This window comes from Trachemys scripta, chromosome 5, assembly GCF_013100865.1.
Source record: "Trachemys scripta elegans isolate TJP31775 chromosome 5, CAS_Tse_1.0, whole genome shotgun sequence".
In the NCBI taxonomy this organism is placed as follows: Eukaryota; Metazoa; Chordata; order Testudines; family Emydidae; genus Trachemys; species Trachemys scripta.
Genome location: NC_048302.1, coordinates 9,320,121 through 9,336,041, shown reverse-complemented (window position 1 = coordinate 9,336,041; position 15,921 = coordinate 9,320,121). Strand labels below are relative to the sequence as shown.

The 15,921-nt window shown below is 47.9% G+C and overlaps 1 protein-coding gene across 1 annotated transcript; it reads left to right on the top strand.

The window, feature by feature from the left end:
* The first annotated feature begins 5,352 nt into the window (after positions 1-5,352).
* Positions 5,353-15,136, top strand: DCTN6 (dynactin subunit 6). Its single transcript, XM_034772601.1, has 7 exons — positions 5,353-5,464; positions 7,205-7,269; positions 8,981-9,086; positions 10,391-10,479; positions 11,356-11,403; positions 13,692-13,834; positions 14,679-15,136. The coding sequence occupies exons 1-7, from the start codon at positions 5,442-5,444 to the stop codon at positions 14,775-14,777; spliced, it is 573 nt and encodes a 190-aa protein (XP_034628492.1). The 5' UTR covers positions 5,353-5,441; the 3' UTR covers positions 14,778-15,136.
* Positions 15,137-15,921: the final 785 nt, after the last annotated feature.

The following is a 15,921-nucleotide window of genomic DNA, read 5'->3' as shown; positions in this document are numbered from 1 at the left end:
GCAGACTCCCCCTGTTTCCCCTGGCCTAGAGAGGCTGGGTACCTGATTGACTATTTGTTTGCTGCCCCGCCCTGACCTAGGGCCTGGGCTGCTACCAACTCCAACCCAGCCCCTGCTTAAGGGCCTGGGTATTGGCCTAACTGTGTGATTACTGCCCCACCCTGATTGGGGCTTGGGGCTCTTTTCGGACTGTAGCGAGGCGGTGGGCTACCCCACAGCCCCGCTGAGGGCCGAACCGCAGCCCAAAACTACTACAGGGGGATTCACAGCACACAGGGATGGCAGGAAGCTGTTGGCAGCTACAGATGAGAAATGAGAATATGGAACAGGAGCCTTCCCCTCTGTGAGGTCCCCAAAGGCCATTTCAGGCAATAAACGTGCTGGTGCTCCCATCCCTGGGTGGTAACACAACTGCGGGACTGGGAATTTCAGGGCAACCGTTAGGCATTTCTGAAAGCTGGACCCTGCACCAACACTCACCCCAGGTGCACATATACATAGGGTGACCAGGCGTCCCAGTATTAGGGGCCTTGTCTTATATAGGCACTTATACACACTACCCTGAAAACAGTGTCCTGATTTTTCACCCTTGCTCTCTGGTCACCCTACATCTGCAGTAAGTTAAGGGTCAGTTTAACAGTGGTTACACATTCACTTACAGATCACTTTGTCCCCAGGGAGGGGAGGTAACGCACTCAGCACTGCCCTGTGCTCCTCCCACAGCAGGACAATTTATTACTCCTCTCAAAGGCTGGCAAACCAGGGCATGCAGAGGAAAGACCCCCAAAGATAAAATTGAGCGTTCCAAGACCAAACAAAACACAGACATCAGCAAACCAGGCAACGTACAGTTAAGGTGTCATAGCCGCATGCCCCCTTCGAGCACTACACAGTCCCTCAGGCTGATCACAGTGCATTTCCCCTGCTGTCCAGCCGCAGCAACACGCACTCCCTGGATCAGCGGTGCTGCACAGGGGCCCAGCAGTGGTCCATTGCAGGAGATGAACCAGAAGGGTGATTGGCATAGACAATGGCAGGTGGTGTTAGGGAAGGGTGATGTTATATTCCCAGGGTTAGCTCCACAACAGGATTTAGACACCTAGCTGCCTGATCTGCTATTGATTATGCCCAATAGTGCGGAGATTAAGGCATTTGCCTGGGATGTGGCCAGGCATCTGATGTGCATAGGTTGGGATGACACCTTGGTGCCTGAGGAACAGATTGGGGAAGTGGGACACCTGCAGACAGTGATCCAGGATAGTGGGATAGACCCATAAGCCTGGACCAAGAAAATAGACTTGGGAATGCCTTCAGCATCTGCAGAGTAGTACAGTTGATTAAGAAACATGAAAAAGCTTTCTCACAACATCCCGTGGATTTCAGGTGTGCCACCCAGATACTGGACACCACACCCACCACAGTACATGCTCCAGTTAGCAATTGCTCCTGCTTTGGGTCAGCTGCTGTAGGAAAGGATAAAAGAGGTGTTGGAAGCTAATGTAACAAAAGAGGGTCACGGTCTATGGGCTGTGCCCACTGTGCTGGTTAAGACAAAAGACAGGAAACTGCACTTTTGTGTAGATTCCTGAAAAGTGAACCAAGTCACCCATAAAATGCCTATCCCTTACCTAGAACTGATGATTCCTTACTGGCATTAATGTCAGCAAGTTTCTTCCCTGCTATTGATGTAGCAAGTGTACTGGCGAATTCCCATGGTGCCAGAAGACAAAAACTGCCTTTGTGTAACACCCATGGTACTCTATGAATTTACAAGAATGTCATTGGGTTATGTAATGCTCCAGGGACATTTCAGATATTGGTAGAGCGTTGCCTGGGCTCTGAGAACCCTGATACTGTTTTATTGTATCTAGACGACATCACTATATATTCAAAATCCTCTGAGAAACATTTGCAATACTTGCATGTGGTATTTGACATATCTGGGACATATGGTGGCTACTGATCCAGAGAAACTGAAAGTGGTAGAGGAGTGGCCAATACCTGCTCCTACAGTACAAGACGTTCTTGGGATCTGTCAGTTATCACCGTTGATTTCTTAAGCACTTTGCTAAAGTTGCTCTGCCATTGAATGAACTGCTAAGAGAAACACCGGAGGTAAGAAAATTTCTAAAGCTGCCCCGGTAAAATGGAGTGCATAGTGCAGCATTTGAAGAACTGAAATCTCCCCTAGTGCAACCACCTATCCTGGTATATCCAGATTATGAACTACCCTTTAGAGTGTACATTGATGCCAGCAACAAAGGATTGGGAGCTATTCTTGCTTAGGAGCAAGATGGCAGGGAGTGAGTTACTACTTATGCAAGGCAGGGCTTAAAGAGATCTGAAAAGAAGAAAAAAAGACGGGAAATACAATTTGTTCCAATTGGAATTCCTAGCGTTCGTCTGGGCAGTAACAGAAAAGTTTCAGCATTATCTTACGCAGCCTCATTTGCAGTCTTTACAGATAACACCCCTTTGACATATTTGCAAACCGCAAACTAGGGGCATTGGAGCAACCATGGGCTTCCTGTCTGGCAAATTATAACTTCACTATCAGAACAACCGACTGCCCAGAATTAATGTGAATGCCAGTGTCGTCTAGGCTGCCACAAAAGGTGATTCCAAAAGAAGACTCGGGGGAAAGGGAGGCTTTAGAAATGCCGCCGTTTCTAAATGTTCCTATCGAGGAAGTACGGGTTTATTAACAATATTACTATGAGTGTGCAACTGGTGAAAGAGCAATTATCAGTGGCTCACTGTCAAACTAAGAGGGTGTATCTAGTGGGGTCCTACAGGGGCCAGTCCTGGGTTGAATACTATTTAATATTTCCATTAATTATTTGGATAATAGAGTGGAGAATATGCTTATAAAATAAGCAGATAACACAAAGCTGGGAGAACTTTGAAGACAGATTTAGAATTCCAAACAACTGACAAATTAGAGAATTGATCTGAAATCAACAAGATAAAATTAAATAAAGACAAGTGCAAAGTACTTAAGAAGGAAAAATCAAATGCACAACTACAAAATGGAGAATAACGGGCTAGGTGGTAGGACTGCTCAAAAGGATGATCTAGGGATATACTGGATCACATATGAATGAGTCAACAATGTGATGCAGTTGTTGAAAAGGCTAATATCATTCTCTGGTGTATTAACAGGAATGTCAGACACAGGAGGTGATTGTCCCGCTCTAGTTGGCACTGGTGAGGCCTCAGCTGGAGTACTGCATCCAATTCTGGGTGCCACGCTTCAGGAAATAGGTAGGTTTACCTTCAGTCAATATGGAGAACAACTGATGGCTTCCTCTTTATAACAGCTCTTAACATAGTTGAAAACTGTTTTCAGTTCCCCTTCAGTCGTCTTTTCTCAAGACTAAACAGGCCCGGCTTTTTTAATCTTTCCACATAGGTCAGGTTTTCTAAACCTTTATCATTTTTGTTGCTCTCCTCTGGACTCTTTCCAATTTGTCCACCTATTTCCTGAAGCGTGGCACCCAGAATTGGATGTGGTACTCCAGCTGAGGCCACACCGGTGCCAACTAGAACAGGACAATCACCTCTTGTGTCTGACACTCCTGTTAATACACCAGAGAATATTAGCCTTTTCAACAACTGCATCACATTGTTGACTCAATGGAAGGAGATTTAGGTTAGATGTTAGGAAAAACTTCCTAACTCTAAGAGTAGTTAAGCTCTGGAACAGGCTTCCAAGGGAGATGGTGGAATCCCATCACTGGAGGGTTTTAAGAACAGGTAGAACAAACACCTGTCAGAGACAATCTGGGTTTACTTGGTCCTACCCCAGCACAGGGAGCTGACAGCGATGACCTCTCAAGGTCCCTTCCAGCCCTACATTTCAGATTCTATGACCAACAGGAGAGATTTAGAGAGTCCCAGCCCATAATACCCAATAGCCTGGCGGTTATGGCACCCACCTGGCATGCAAGAGAATGGCAGAGCAGGGACTTACCCTGTCTCTCTGACAGTCCAGGTGAGTGCAATAACCACGGAGCTACAGGTTATAAGAGGACACCACCTCCCCCCCCCTTTTTTTTTGTGTGTGTGTGTGTGTGTGTGTGTGTGTGTGTGTGTGTGTGTGAGAGAAAGGGTTGACCTGACACACCTAACTTCAGGAGAGGGTTCACAGCTGTGACTCCGGGCAGGTACAGCACCAACTCTCCTTGAGAGGCAGGGCTCAGGCCCCACCCCTCTCCTTGGCATTTCCTAATGACCAGTTTAGGCTGCTCCCGAGTTAACGTCCTGGCCTTTGGAAATCCCTTTCTCTCCCCATGCACTGTACAAGGCACTGAGCACTTAACTTGGGACTGAGGAGTCTGCAGAGTGCTTAGTTAGGTGTTTCTATACCCAGCACTGCAACACCTGAGCCCTTGGCTGGGATTGGGTCCCCAGCCCAGCTAGACAGACTCCCGCTAGCATGCCAGAAATAGTGGCGTGGCTGTTGTGGCTGCAGCAGAGGCTCGGCTAGCCACTGACCTCAGACCCAGAGGGCTTGAGAGCCCAAGCTGCCACATCCCCACTATTTTTCGCATGCTGGCTTGAACAGCACTAGCACGAGTCTGTGGGAGGCTTGCTGCCAGGTGCAGTATAGACTTCCCCTGAATAGCTCCAGCCCCAGTTCCTATTGCCATCCCCCCAGGGACTGTTAGCACACAGCGGTACTGTGTGCAGTGTCCACCTCACTGCTGCTCCTCCCTGGCCAGCACTGGGAGTCTGAGAATTAGTCGCCTGCTGCAGACAGGGAGGAGCAGCCCAGAGCAGCACTGAGCCCTGGGGCTCACGTGGGAATACCCCGTTTGTGAGAAAGTGAGAGGGGCACCGTGGCAGGGACTGGGAAGGACGGGGGGGGGCTGCAGAGCAGCATGCTGGGCACCCCCACACAGTCCCTCCCTGCCAGGGGCCCCCCCTGTGCAACCCCTCCCTGTTAGGGACCCCCAGCCTGTCCCCCTCCCGGGCACCCCCCCAGTCCCTCCCTGTTAGGGGCCCCCAGCCTGCCCCCCTGCGCAGCCCCTCCCTGCTTTGGACACCCACCCTGCCCCCCTCCCAGGAACCCCCACAGTCCCTCCCTGCTAGGGACCCCCAGCCTGCCCCCTCCCGGGCACCCCCACACAGTCCCTCCCTGCTAGGGACCCCCACAGCCCCTCCCTGCCGGAGACCCCCAGCCTGCCCCCCCCCATCCTGGGCACCTGACGGTCCCTCTCTGCTGGGGACCCCCAGCCTGGCCCGCCAGGCAGGCCCCGCCCCCATCCCCACACCGCCCAGGGGCGGGACCACGCCCCCAGAGGGGCGAGCGCGCAGAGCGACCCCCGGAGCCGCCCCGGCCCCGCCCCTCTCCCGGCCAGGAAGGCCAATCGAGCGCTGAGGCCGAGAGCCCCCCCGCCCGGAGCGCAGGCCGAGCAGTCGCTGGCTGATCGCGGAAGATGGCGGAGAGGACGCAGAGCAGGTGAGGGGGCCGCTGACACCCCGGCCCGGCCCGGGCGAGCGGTCACTGGGCAACCACCCGCCGCTGGCCCGAGCTCGGCCCTGCCAGTGTAACGCCGCGCCCCGCTCCGCTCCCCGGCTGCGGGCCTGGGTCTCCCCCGGGCTCCGGCAGCTCCCGGAGCTTGGCCTAGTTCCGCGTCTCTCAACCTCGCCGCCCCCGGGCCGGGGGGTCACAGGTGCGGGCCCGGGGCCCGGCCCCACGTCCCAGCGGCCAGGGGCCAGGCCTCAGCCCGGGGCAGCGGGGCGCGGGCGGTGGGGATGGAAGACCCGTGTTTCTATCCCGGCGATTGCGGGGTAGTTCTGGGGGGCGGCGGGGGCCGGGGCCGGTGCTGGTTCCGTGAGCGGCCCGGGTTTAATGGGGGCGACACTGGGGGATACGCAAGACCGGAAAGGGGCACAGCCGTCTGTCTGGAAAGGCCCCCACTGGGTTAGGGGACTTCCTGGTGTCCGGCCTGGTGTCCATCATTCAAGAAAGTTATTCCTCTGTTCAGGAGGGATCGGAGAAGACCCGTGAGAATGAGTAAAGGACTGGGAAACGTGCCTTGTAATGAAAGGTGTTTCCAATGTCTTTTGGAAACATTTCTCGGTAAGGGGGGGTGCTGGCCCTGTGAGTTAGGGGTGTCTGAAATGCAAGCAGGTCAAAGAGAGGTGGTGGTTGGTTGAAGAAACTGTGGGGCGTCAAGCCTTTCCTGTTGATGGAGGAAGAAGCGCCCTAGCCAGGGAGCACCCCATTTGCTTCTCTTTCTCTAAAGAAAGATCTGTCCCACCCTACAGTTCCCTTCCCCTGCCAGGTAAAGGGGGGAGGTAAGAGACCCCCACACCTCACTATCTCTCCCATGTAGGGTGTGGGGAAGAGAGAGATTACACAGCTATTGCATAAACGCTGTCTTTAAGTGTCCTTAGACATCCATCCTGTAGGAAATTCCACCGGGTTTTCTAAAATTCCACAGGTTAGACAGCACCTGAATCTCGCCCCCGCCAACCCCCAACTGTATATATAGTCTCCATCTTGGTAGAAAAATTGGGATGGGGACTACCAGAGATGTGCCACTGCATGCCCTGACACACTGTGTACATATACTTTTGTTTGGCTGGTCACGGTCCTGCCTGCAGATGTGAACTTGTTTCAGGTCCATTTCTTATCTTGTTCACTTTCTTTCCTGTCCCATCCTATCTCTGGATGCTGAAGTGTTGCATTATCACATAACCTCAAGACCTGAGTCTGATCAATATTAAATACTGCTACTGTCTCCCCTGCCATCTCAATGCAGTTCAGTGTCTCCTTTCTTTGTGTGTGAATGAAATGTTCCCTGTAATCGCATGACTAAGACTTTTTGGCTCATCTCTGTTTAGTTAGTGCTGCAGAGATGAGAGGAAATGCAAAACAGAGGTGTTTATGAATCTAGAAAGAGTTGCTATTTTTGTCTTTCATTTCTTGGCAGAGTGATAGATTTTAAAAATTCACATTTAGAGCCCCGAGGATTTTTCTCATTGGTTTATAGAGTTATAAATTGGGACTCTCAAGTGTCTCTTTAAATGTATGTATGATCTTCTGAACAGTGGAACTCAGTGAAAATGTTGAGAGTATAGGTGCAAGTTGGATGGAATCCATTAGAACAAATCTACCCAGCTTTCTTAGGCTTCTTTCTTGGCCTTAAAAAGCATTATGTTTATTTCTTTTAATATTAATTTTTGGTTGCAGTGTGAAGATTGCTCCTGGAGCTGTTGTCTGCGTGGAAAGTGAAATCAGGGGAGATGTAACTATCGGTAAGAGAGATTACAGTGCTGCTGCTTTTGTCTTGTTCTTCCCCAGAAGCACTGCCCTATTGAATTTGAATCAGTACTTCTGAAAATGGAAGGTAGTGTATGGAGCCCCAGGTCTCTGGTAGTCAATAACTACCCAGGATTTAGTGACAGAAGACCATGTGTTTTCCCAGTAAGTTATCTGTGGAATGCTTGGGCGTCTGTGGTGGAAATCTAGCCCGAAGTGAAGACTAGTGCAGTAAATTCTGTCTTGGTGTCACAGCTTTCAATATTTCCTTTGACACGGTGAAGACCTCAGGAGTGGCACATGCAATCTGACTCACTGTGGAATGCATTAGACATTGTGTCACAGAGCACCCACTTGCAGTGCCCTCACCGTCTGAGCTGCTCAGACCTTTATACGAGTCGTGTGTGTGTGGACTAGAGGGCAATTTCGAAGAAAAGTGGGAGGTTTCAAACTGGCTCCACTTTCATACACACATGCATAATTTACACACAGCCCCATTGGACTATTCACATGCATAAAGCTACTCATGTAAGCATTTGCAGGAGTGAGAGTTAAATTCTTTCTTTTTTGTTCTTTATATTATGGTACCACAGTTTGCATAGTATAATTCCCCACAGAAAAGCTTTGTTTACTGAAAGTTCAGGATGCATGCACATATCTACATGAAGTCTGCCTTTCAAGAATTGGTGGGGTCCTGTTGTGTTTTAAATTGGAAACCCAAGAAATGCTGAATTAAGCTTGCACTGTCAAACAAGAACTCGAACCCTGAACTCTGGCCCTGTCAAGATGTCAGCCTAACACCTCTTCTTGTAGAGTATCAAAAATGCGCATCACAGAACATTGCTTTTGTCATTTGATTCATGTATATACATATCTAGTCCTAAACCCCCAATCCACCCAGCTTTTCTGCAGGCAGATTCCTGTGCATGTGCAGAACAGCAAGCAGGATCAGTGCCTGGCCTTTGCTTTTCTCATGTTCTTTAATTTCTGGACTGGGCACATGAATCCTGTATATGGAGACATGCCATCTCTGTGTGTAATGGCCATTGGAATTGTAGGGTTCCGTTCTCTATGTATGTCGCTTGGCAGGATTAGGCCTCTAATACAGAGTGAGCAGTTACTGCCTTCAGTGTGTTTTTTGCCAATCAGAAACTTGGGCTGAGGAAGGCATCTTGTATTTGTCTAACCATAAAGAGTTTTACATAGCCCACCCACTACCCAGTTCAGGTTGTAGTAGTCTAGCTTTCCTGGGGTCACTGATAAAATGAAACTGTTGTGGATGGAGATAGTGGTGTGAGCATATTTATTCAGGCCATAGCTGTAGGAGCAGGGCTAAGATTGCTTGGCATTCTTATTTGAGATGCACAGTCTGAACTGTTTCTAACATTTAGATTTTGTTTTGAATTCTGACATTCTCGAATGGTGATACTCATTGTCCAAGGCCATACAGGGAGACTGGCAGATCTGGTCCCAGGCCAGTGCCTTAACCACAAGCCCATCCTGCCTCTCAGTTGAGTTAAAATGTATTTTTCCTATGTTTTGGGTAATCATGTCCATGTCCCTTTCATTTGTTTCTGGAATTCTTGTGATGTTGAAGCACACATGACACATCTTCAAATGATTTCCCCTATTGGGGCCTTCTCTCTGATTTTAGTAATATCAAGTTGTTTAGATTCTGCTAGTAACAAGCTTATCTTGTTTCCACAGGACCTAGGACAGTGATTCACCCTAAAGCGCGAATCATTGCAGAAGCAGGACCAATAGTGATTGGTGAAGGCAATCTCATAGAAGAGCAGACACTGATCATAAATGGGTTAGTAAGAATCTTTCCAATGCTGTTGAAGACACAAATATCTATGTTTAATACCATCGCTGGCAGTCTCAGCAGGCGGCTCAGGACTGAAAGAAGATAGATTATCTCTTAGCCCTAGAATTTGTCCCTCCAGATTGGGGCAGTGAGTGGGAAACCTCAGCTGTGGCTCCCTTGTTGTATCTGTTCTGGGCTAAGCAAAGGACTGGAGTCTCCTGAGCTGTCACTCTAATTCATTTACCAAAAGTGGGGACGCTTGCCACAGCTGCACGGTATTAGCTGTCTGGAACCAGTTATAATCTTTGGGGGCAGGAGAGAGCTGGCCCAGGTTTCAATGCAACATTGGGCCCTAAAACTCTCTCAACCCAGTACTGCTATCATTGTAGACTCTGGTCTGCCCACCTCCTCAACGACAAGGTCATGTTTACACAGCCTGAGAGGGAGAGAAACCTTCATCACCATGTTAGAAACACAAATTATTCCCATTTGTGCTTGTAAAATACATTTGTCACTTTGTCTAGAAAAAAAAATTGCCTGCAAAATTCTTCCCTCACCTTCGTGATAAAAATGGGAGATACGCCACAAAAACCAGACGGGCAACCCTTTTGAAATAGCTAGCTTTAAACGTTGCAGCACGTTCCTTGAGATTTGTCTGGCGTGTAGGTAGGGCCGGGGCTTGAGCAGCTTTTGCCTTCATAGCAGTATGGTGGAGCAGCAGTCACACAGCAAAGCTGGGGTCCGTAAGTTACTATTGCCTGCTTTGTGTTTCCCTCTGAAATGGCCTGTCGGAGAGGCCGTATAAGGATGTTATGATTTAGGAAACAGTCCTCTTCGTCCCTCTCTGTGTTCTCAGTATTTCATCACTACTGAGATTCAAAAACTGGCTTTGAGCTTGCTGTGTTGAATTTGAGGTTCATCTCAAGCCTCACAGCAGGCTTGAGGCCAAGACAACATTTTACGAAAGTTTTGAAGCTCATTAGAAATGTTTCCATGGTTATTTGAAGTTCTCCTTCAGACTAATTCCTTCCTCTGCTCTGTTTGTATCTTAAACACTGCAGCATTCAGTGACTGCATGAGAATCTAGAAACTGACTAGTCTCTCTTCATTGTCCAGGCTGGGAGAAATGCACAAGTATACCAGCAACTTTATGTTTAAAATTAAATGAGATTATTAAATCCTACACATTTAAACAATCTAAAATGCTGTAGAGATTCCAGGGAAGGACCCTTTTTCCTTTCACTTGATCTCTAAGGAGACACTACCCTTTGAATGTCAAGTTCTAAATGTATTCTTCAATCCTCTTGCAGATATCCTGAAAATATTTCACCAGACATGGAGGAGGTGGAAGCAAAACCAATGGTCATTGGCACCTATAATGTTTTTGAAGTTGGCTGTTGTATCCTTGCTAAGCAGTGATGTAAAACACAAACTTGAAAACGTTAGTATTCTATATTTTCAAAGCACTGTACAAACGTTAACTAACTGTCATTCCATTCCTGTGAGGCAGTTAACTTTTATTCCCCTTTTACAGAGGGGGAAAAAAGGACACAGAAGAGTTAAGTGATTTGCCCAAGTTAACACAACAAGTCAATGGGAGAACAAGGATTAGAATTTGGGGCTTTGAAGTCTCTTCCTTAGTCCATTAGCTCATGTAGCATCTCATGATGAGCTACCTATCTGGGACGTGTATCCAAGGATTTTGTTTGTATTCCATGTAAGTCCTTACATATCTGTTTTTACACCAGCTTGGGAGCTAGAAAGAAGAACCTCAAGGAAAACAAATATGTGCACTGGCCGCAACCTGCTCTCGTTCGCAGCGTTGAAGGATCTGGAGACAATTTGTGTTCAGTCAGAAGAGGGCGACTCTTGTGGTTTGAATTTGAAACTCAAGTTAGTCATTTGAAAACACACAACTTTATATGAAATAACATGGGGGCTTTATAGCTTTCAGGACACGGGAAGCACAAGATCTTTCTGGATTCAATGTGACTAAAAAGAAAAAGGTGAAATATTAGGCAGCAGTAATTTCCCACACGTTGTCAAACTATAGGCCTTTCTGCGTGTCTTGTTGGAATACAGTAGCCATAACTTCAGTGTCCTCCCTAAGCAATGAAAATCAGTGCAGGACACACGCGCGTAGGTCCATGAGCACCTTCCTTGCTTCCTGAGTTGTGGGTTTATGTTTTTGAAGGAGGGGTTATGTGGGTATTTGTTGGAGGGAATTTGAGAGATGGGCTTAGAATTATATATTTTCTTTAACTATAACTTGTAGGTTCACAAGCAATGAAAATGGGAGATAACAACGTAATTGAATCAAAAGGTAAGTGTTACTAATTGTGTCTTCATGCTGAAATCATCAAACACTTCTTTGGCAGGTTAGATGCCTGTTCCATTATGTTGTGTTCTATTAAAGCCAGGGGGTTTATGTACTTGCCTGTTGCGTAAGATCTAGTACAGGGGTCTTCAGCATGCAGCCTGCAGGCCATATTTATTTCCTGCGGCCCGCCATAGATGCCGACTCCACCGGCAGCCAAGCTTCTTCCCCCCGCCCCCCCCCCGAGCGCGCCGTGTCCCCCCCTGAGCACGCCACATCCCCGCTCTTCCGCCTATCTCCCAGCACTTGCTGCTGCCAAACAGCTGTTTGGCGGCACTTAGGACTTTCCAGGAGGGAGCAGGAATGCGGTTCTCTCAGGGGAGGAGACGGAGAAGAGGCAGGGCCAGGGCGGGGATTTGGGGAACAGGTTGGAATAGGGGCAGGGAGGGGGTGGAGTTGGGGCGGGGACTTTGGGGAAGGGGTGGGAAGAGGCGGGGCCTCATGGACTAGACTAGCAGTCTGAGGTATGAAGTTCACCATGTATGATTCTTTGCTGTGAGCAGTTGGGAAGAATGTTTGTTAAAAGTGGCAACGTCTTTTGTATGAATAGTTACTTTAAAAAGTTCCTGCCGTTATGTTGATAGATTGTTAGTGTAGATGTGATCAGTAACACTGATGATGATAAGGAATAGTTACAGGTGTTCATATTATATTGAAACCGCTCTTCGTATTACAGTTTTAAGGCAGCTAATATATTGACTTTTAATAATAGCATACCATATTACTCTTCATTTTTTTTTTTTCATTTTTGACTATACGTTTGTATCGTACAAAAAGGTTTCAGTGATGCGGCCCTCGGGCCAATGTACTAGTCCTCATGTGTCCCTCATGGTGATTTGAGTTTGAGATCCCTGATCTAGTGCAGCATTGCTTTGGCATCTGTTAAGTCTTCTCTCAGGCCATGTGTACAGTAGGAGGGAAAGGGGCAAAGGTGTGGTTTTTAACATGGCAGCTGGTCAAGGTAAACCCTGGTCAGGAAGCTGACCAAGCAGCATGTGTTAAAACTACAACTGCCTTTGTCTGCACTAGAATTGTAACATGCTGGTGTTAACACCACACCTTTTTTCCAGTGGACTATCCCCTACCCTTGCAGGAGGGTGGACTACATTATTGAATGGCTTATGCCATCTCTAACCCCTGTGATTCCAGTCAATTAGCAGCGTTCCCATTTGAAAGCACAGAGCCCAGCAATTTGAAAGCAACGTTTCATTGGCCTTAAAAGTGGTGAAGAGGGACCGAATACAGCGGTGGCTTCTGTCCCTGCTGCAGAGCTTCTGAATTGGGATCAAAAGAGTTTCAAGTGAATTTTCTAATGACTTTGACTTTTGGATGCTAGTCTATGAAAGCTAAACTTCTGTTGCCTGCAGGCTGTTGGAGGACATCTCCTGATAATTGCACAGATATGAAACGGAGATTGGTAACCAAGGGAGACATGGGAGTGAAATGAAGACTAAGTTGGGCTGTGCCCAGGGTGGGAAGGGGCTCAAAGATAGCATGAAGCCAGCTGTGTAGCACCCCCCCCCCCTCGGGTGCTGCAGTGAGTGCACCTCACAGGATTATTGTCAAGTATCAGGGGGTAGCCGTGTTAGTCTGTATCTACAAAAACAACAAAGTCTGGTGGCACCTTAAAGACTAACAGATTTATTTGGGCATAAGCTTTCGTGAGTAAAAACCTCACTTCTTCTTCTTCTGCCGAAGAAGTGAGGTTTTTACTCACGAAAGCTTATGCCCAAATAAATCTGTTAGTCTTTAAGGTGCCACCAGACTTTGTTGTTTTTTCACAGGATTATTGACTCACTCCAGAGCAGCTGTGTGCACGCTCGGTAACTGTGAATGCAGCTTCCTTCCTGTGAGACTGAAGTGATATACATTAGATTTGATTTGCATGTTGTATAGAGGATCTGTGACAGGGTCGCAGCGCGGGGAAGGTTTTCCTGCACAATCGGATGAGGAAGCGGCTGAGTTGCCCTGAGAGACCAGGGCATGGAAGTGCGAGCACTGTGCAGTTACGTGAAGGAAACCGAGTGGGAGGCAGGTCTATTGGAGCAGGCGTGAAGGCTGGTAGAAGTCAGGATAGAGAGGGCTGGGCAAGCGAAAGGAGTGTTTGAGACCAGGATGGCAGTTTGAATGTGTGTGACTATTGCCCATCCTGGCTCGCAGCACTCTGGTTGCTTTGATTGTCTCTGCCTCCCCTTTCCAGCCACGGCAAGGGTTTTTTTTTCTCTGTTTTGCAGCCGTTGTTGGTCGGAATGTGATTCTGACCAGTGGCTGCGTCATCGGGGCCTGCTGCAACATCAACACACATGAAGTGATCCCGGAGAACACCGTGATCTATGACGCGAAGTGCCTTCGTCGAGTGCAGACCGAACGGCCACAGGTGGGTATCCTGTACTGCCAGGGCATGCGGTCTGCCGCTCCTCACTGAGCCACGCAGTTCATTTCCATTCAGCTGAAGCAGAGAAGAGCTGCTAAACATGGGAGCCAGGAGGGGGAAGCAAAGACTGGGAGCCAGATTTGCAGAGCTTCTTTCCAGCAGGAAAACACAGTGTGTCACTCCAAAGAATGGCCCTCCTTGGCAACCCTGCATAGTCCCTCTGGGGCAGCAGCCAGTGGCCCCCTTTGAGGTTCACTATTCTGCTCTTCCGGGCGCACATTTAGTCTTGACAGCTTTTGAACCAACTATATTCTGGTCCTTCCCTGGGAGCTTCAATTTAATTTCCTTCCATACAGTTGGTTTGCAGTATGTCAGAATTCACTGGGCCAGACTTTGAAGGCCTGTCACCTAGAAAATATCTGGAGTGTGTCTCCCCCTAGCTGCCCAATACAGCATAGACATATGACTTCTGCACTCAGGTTAAGCTTCTGTGCATATGCCCCTTTACTTGTCTGTGTTTAACCGTCCAGCCTTTTGTCTCCATAACTTGCAGTGCTGTTACAGTAATCCAAGTACCTTGGCCCAGGACCTGTCTAAAGCATGTTAGTGTCCACGTGCCTTGGCTTTATGCAGATAGGTGCTAGTCCCACAGTTGGCTCTGCACTGTCAGACTCCTGCATTGGGGTGGAGTGCTGTGGCATCGGTGGAGTCTCCCCATACAGATCTTGGGGCAGGATTGGGGTCTAAATTAGGTGCCTTACTTACAGAGCCAGCTCCACTGTGTTTAACATGCCTTTGTTTCTTACCCCTTGCCAGTGCTTGTCTAATTATATGTTGTTCCTTCTAGCCACAAACACTGCAGCTGGATTTCTTGATGAAAATCCTGCCAAATTATCACCACCTAAAGAAGACCATGAAGATGACATCTACTCCTGCAAAGAGCTGAGCGTTTTCCCCCCAAGGTACCATTCCTTCATCTGCAAAAGGAGTTGATTTGGGAATTTCCCCTCCATTTCTAGCACTCCATACACACAGGAAGTAGCCGATCTTCCTCATGCGTTCCATTTGGAGAAAACGGTTTTTGTTTTTTACTATTTATATTTAGTAAAATATCTGGATCTGAAGTCTGATTGGCGGTTGCCTTGGTTATAATATTGTACACAATTCCTTCTGGATAATAATGTCACCCGTTACTCTGGTGATGTAGGACAGAAATTGTCTTTCAAGGGGGCACAAAAGTGGCAGATGATTAGAAAATATTTCACAGCTTATTTTATGCTATTAATAAAGGTGTTACCCTCCCAACTTTTTCATTTTAATGGTCCTATTTACTATTGGCTGAAAGCCTTCAAGATAAATGTCAAAATGACTAGAGGCATCCTGGCCTAGCAGGGATTGCCAATAATACCAGTTCTTATTTACTGGTGTTATGTTAGCACCTCCAGGGGCTCACAGGTTGTAGTCTAACTAGATTAACTCCTGTGCTCTTATCTCAGCTCTGACATTGCCCGCTGGGTGGTGGTGGTGGAAAAGGCACTCGCTTTGCCTAAAGCGACAAAGAGTCCTGTGGCACCTTATAGACTAACAGACGTATTGGAGCATGAGCTTTCGTGGGTGAATACCCACTTCGTCAGACGCACGTGGTGGAAATTTCCAGAGGCAGGTATAGTGTTGGAGGCAGCTCCATTTATTTACTGTGATGCTGCCCTGACTCTTATGTCCTGGCAGAGCTCGAGGACGTCTCCTATTCTAGTGGGGGGTTGGGGAGAATGGCTGGCGAAAGGTTTCTGCTGTTTGTTTTAAATAGACTTCAGAAATTTCAAAAACATCATTCAATGTTCAGTCTTTCTGAACCAAAGCCCCATCTCCGATCCTTTCTGACTGATGATTTAATACTTTTCTATTAAACGGTGTGTTAGAACACTGGAAAGAAGTTAGTTCAGGAAATGGTGTATTCGATAATCAATGAGTTGTTCTGACGCTGTTCCTAAAACAAAAGGAGCCCTGTCCTGTGTGTACTGAACCGTGTCAGCACTCACAGGGAGTTGTAGAACAATGGAGTCTTCAGAGGAAGGACCTCAGGAGTGAAT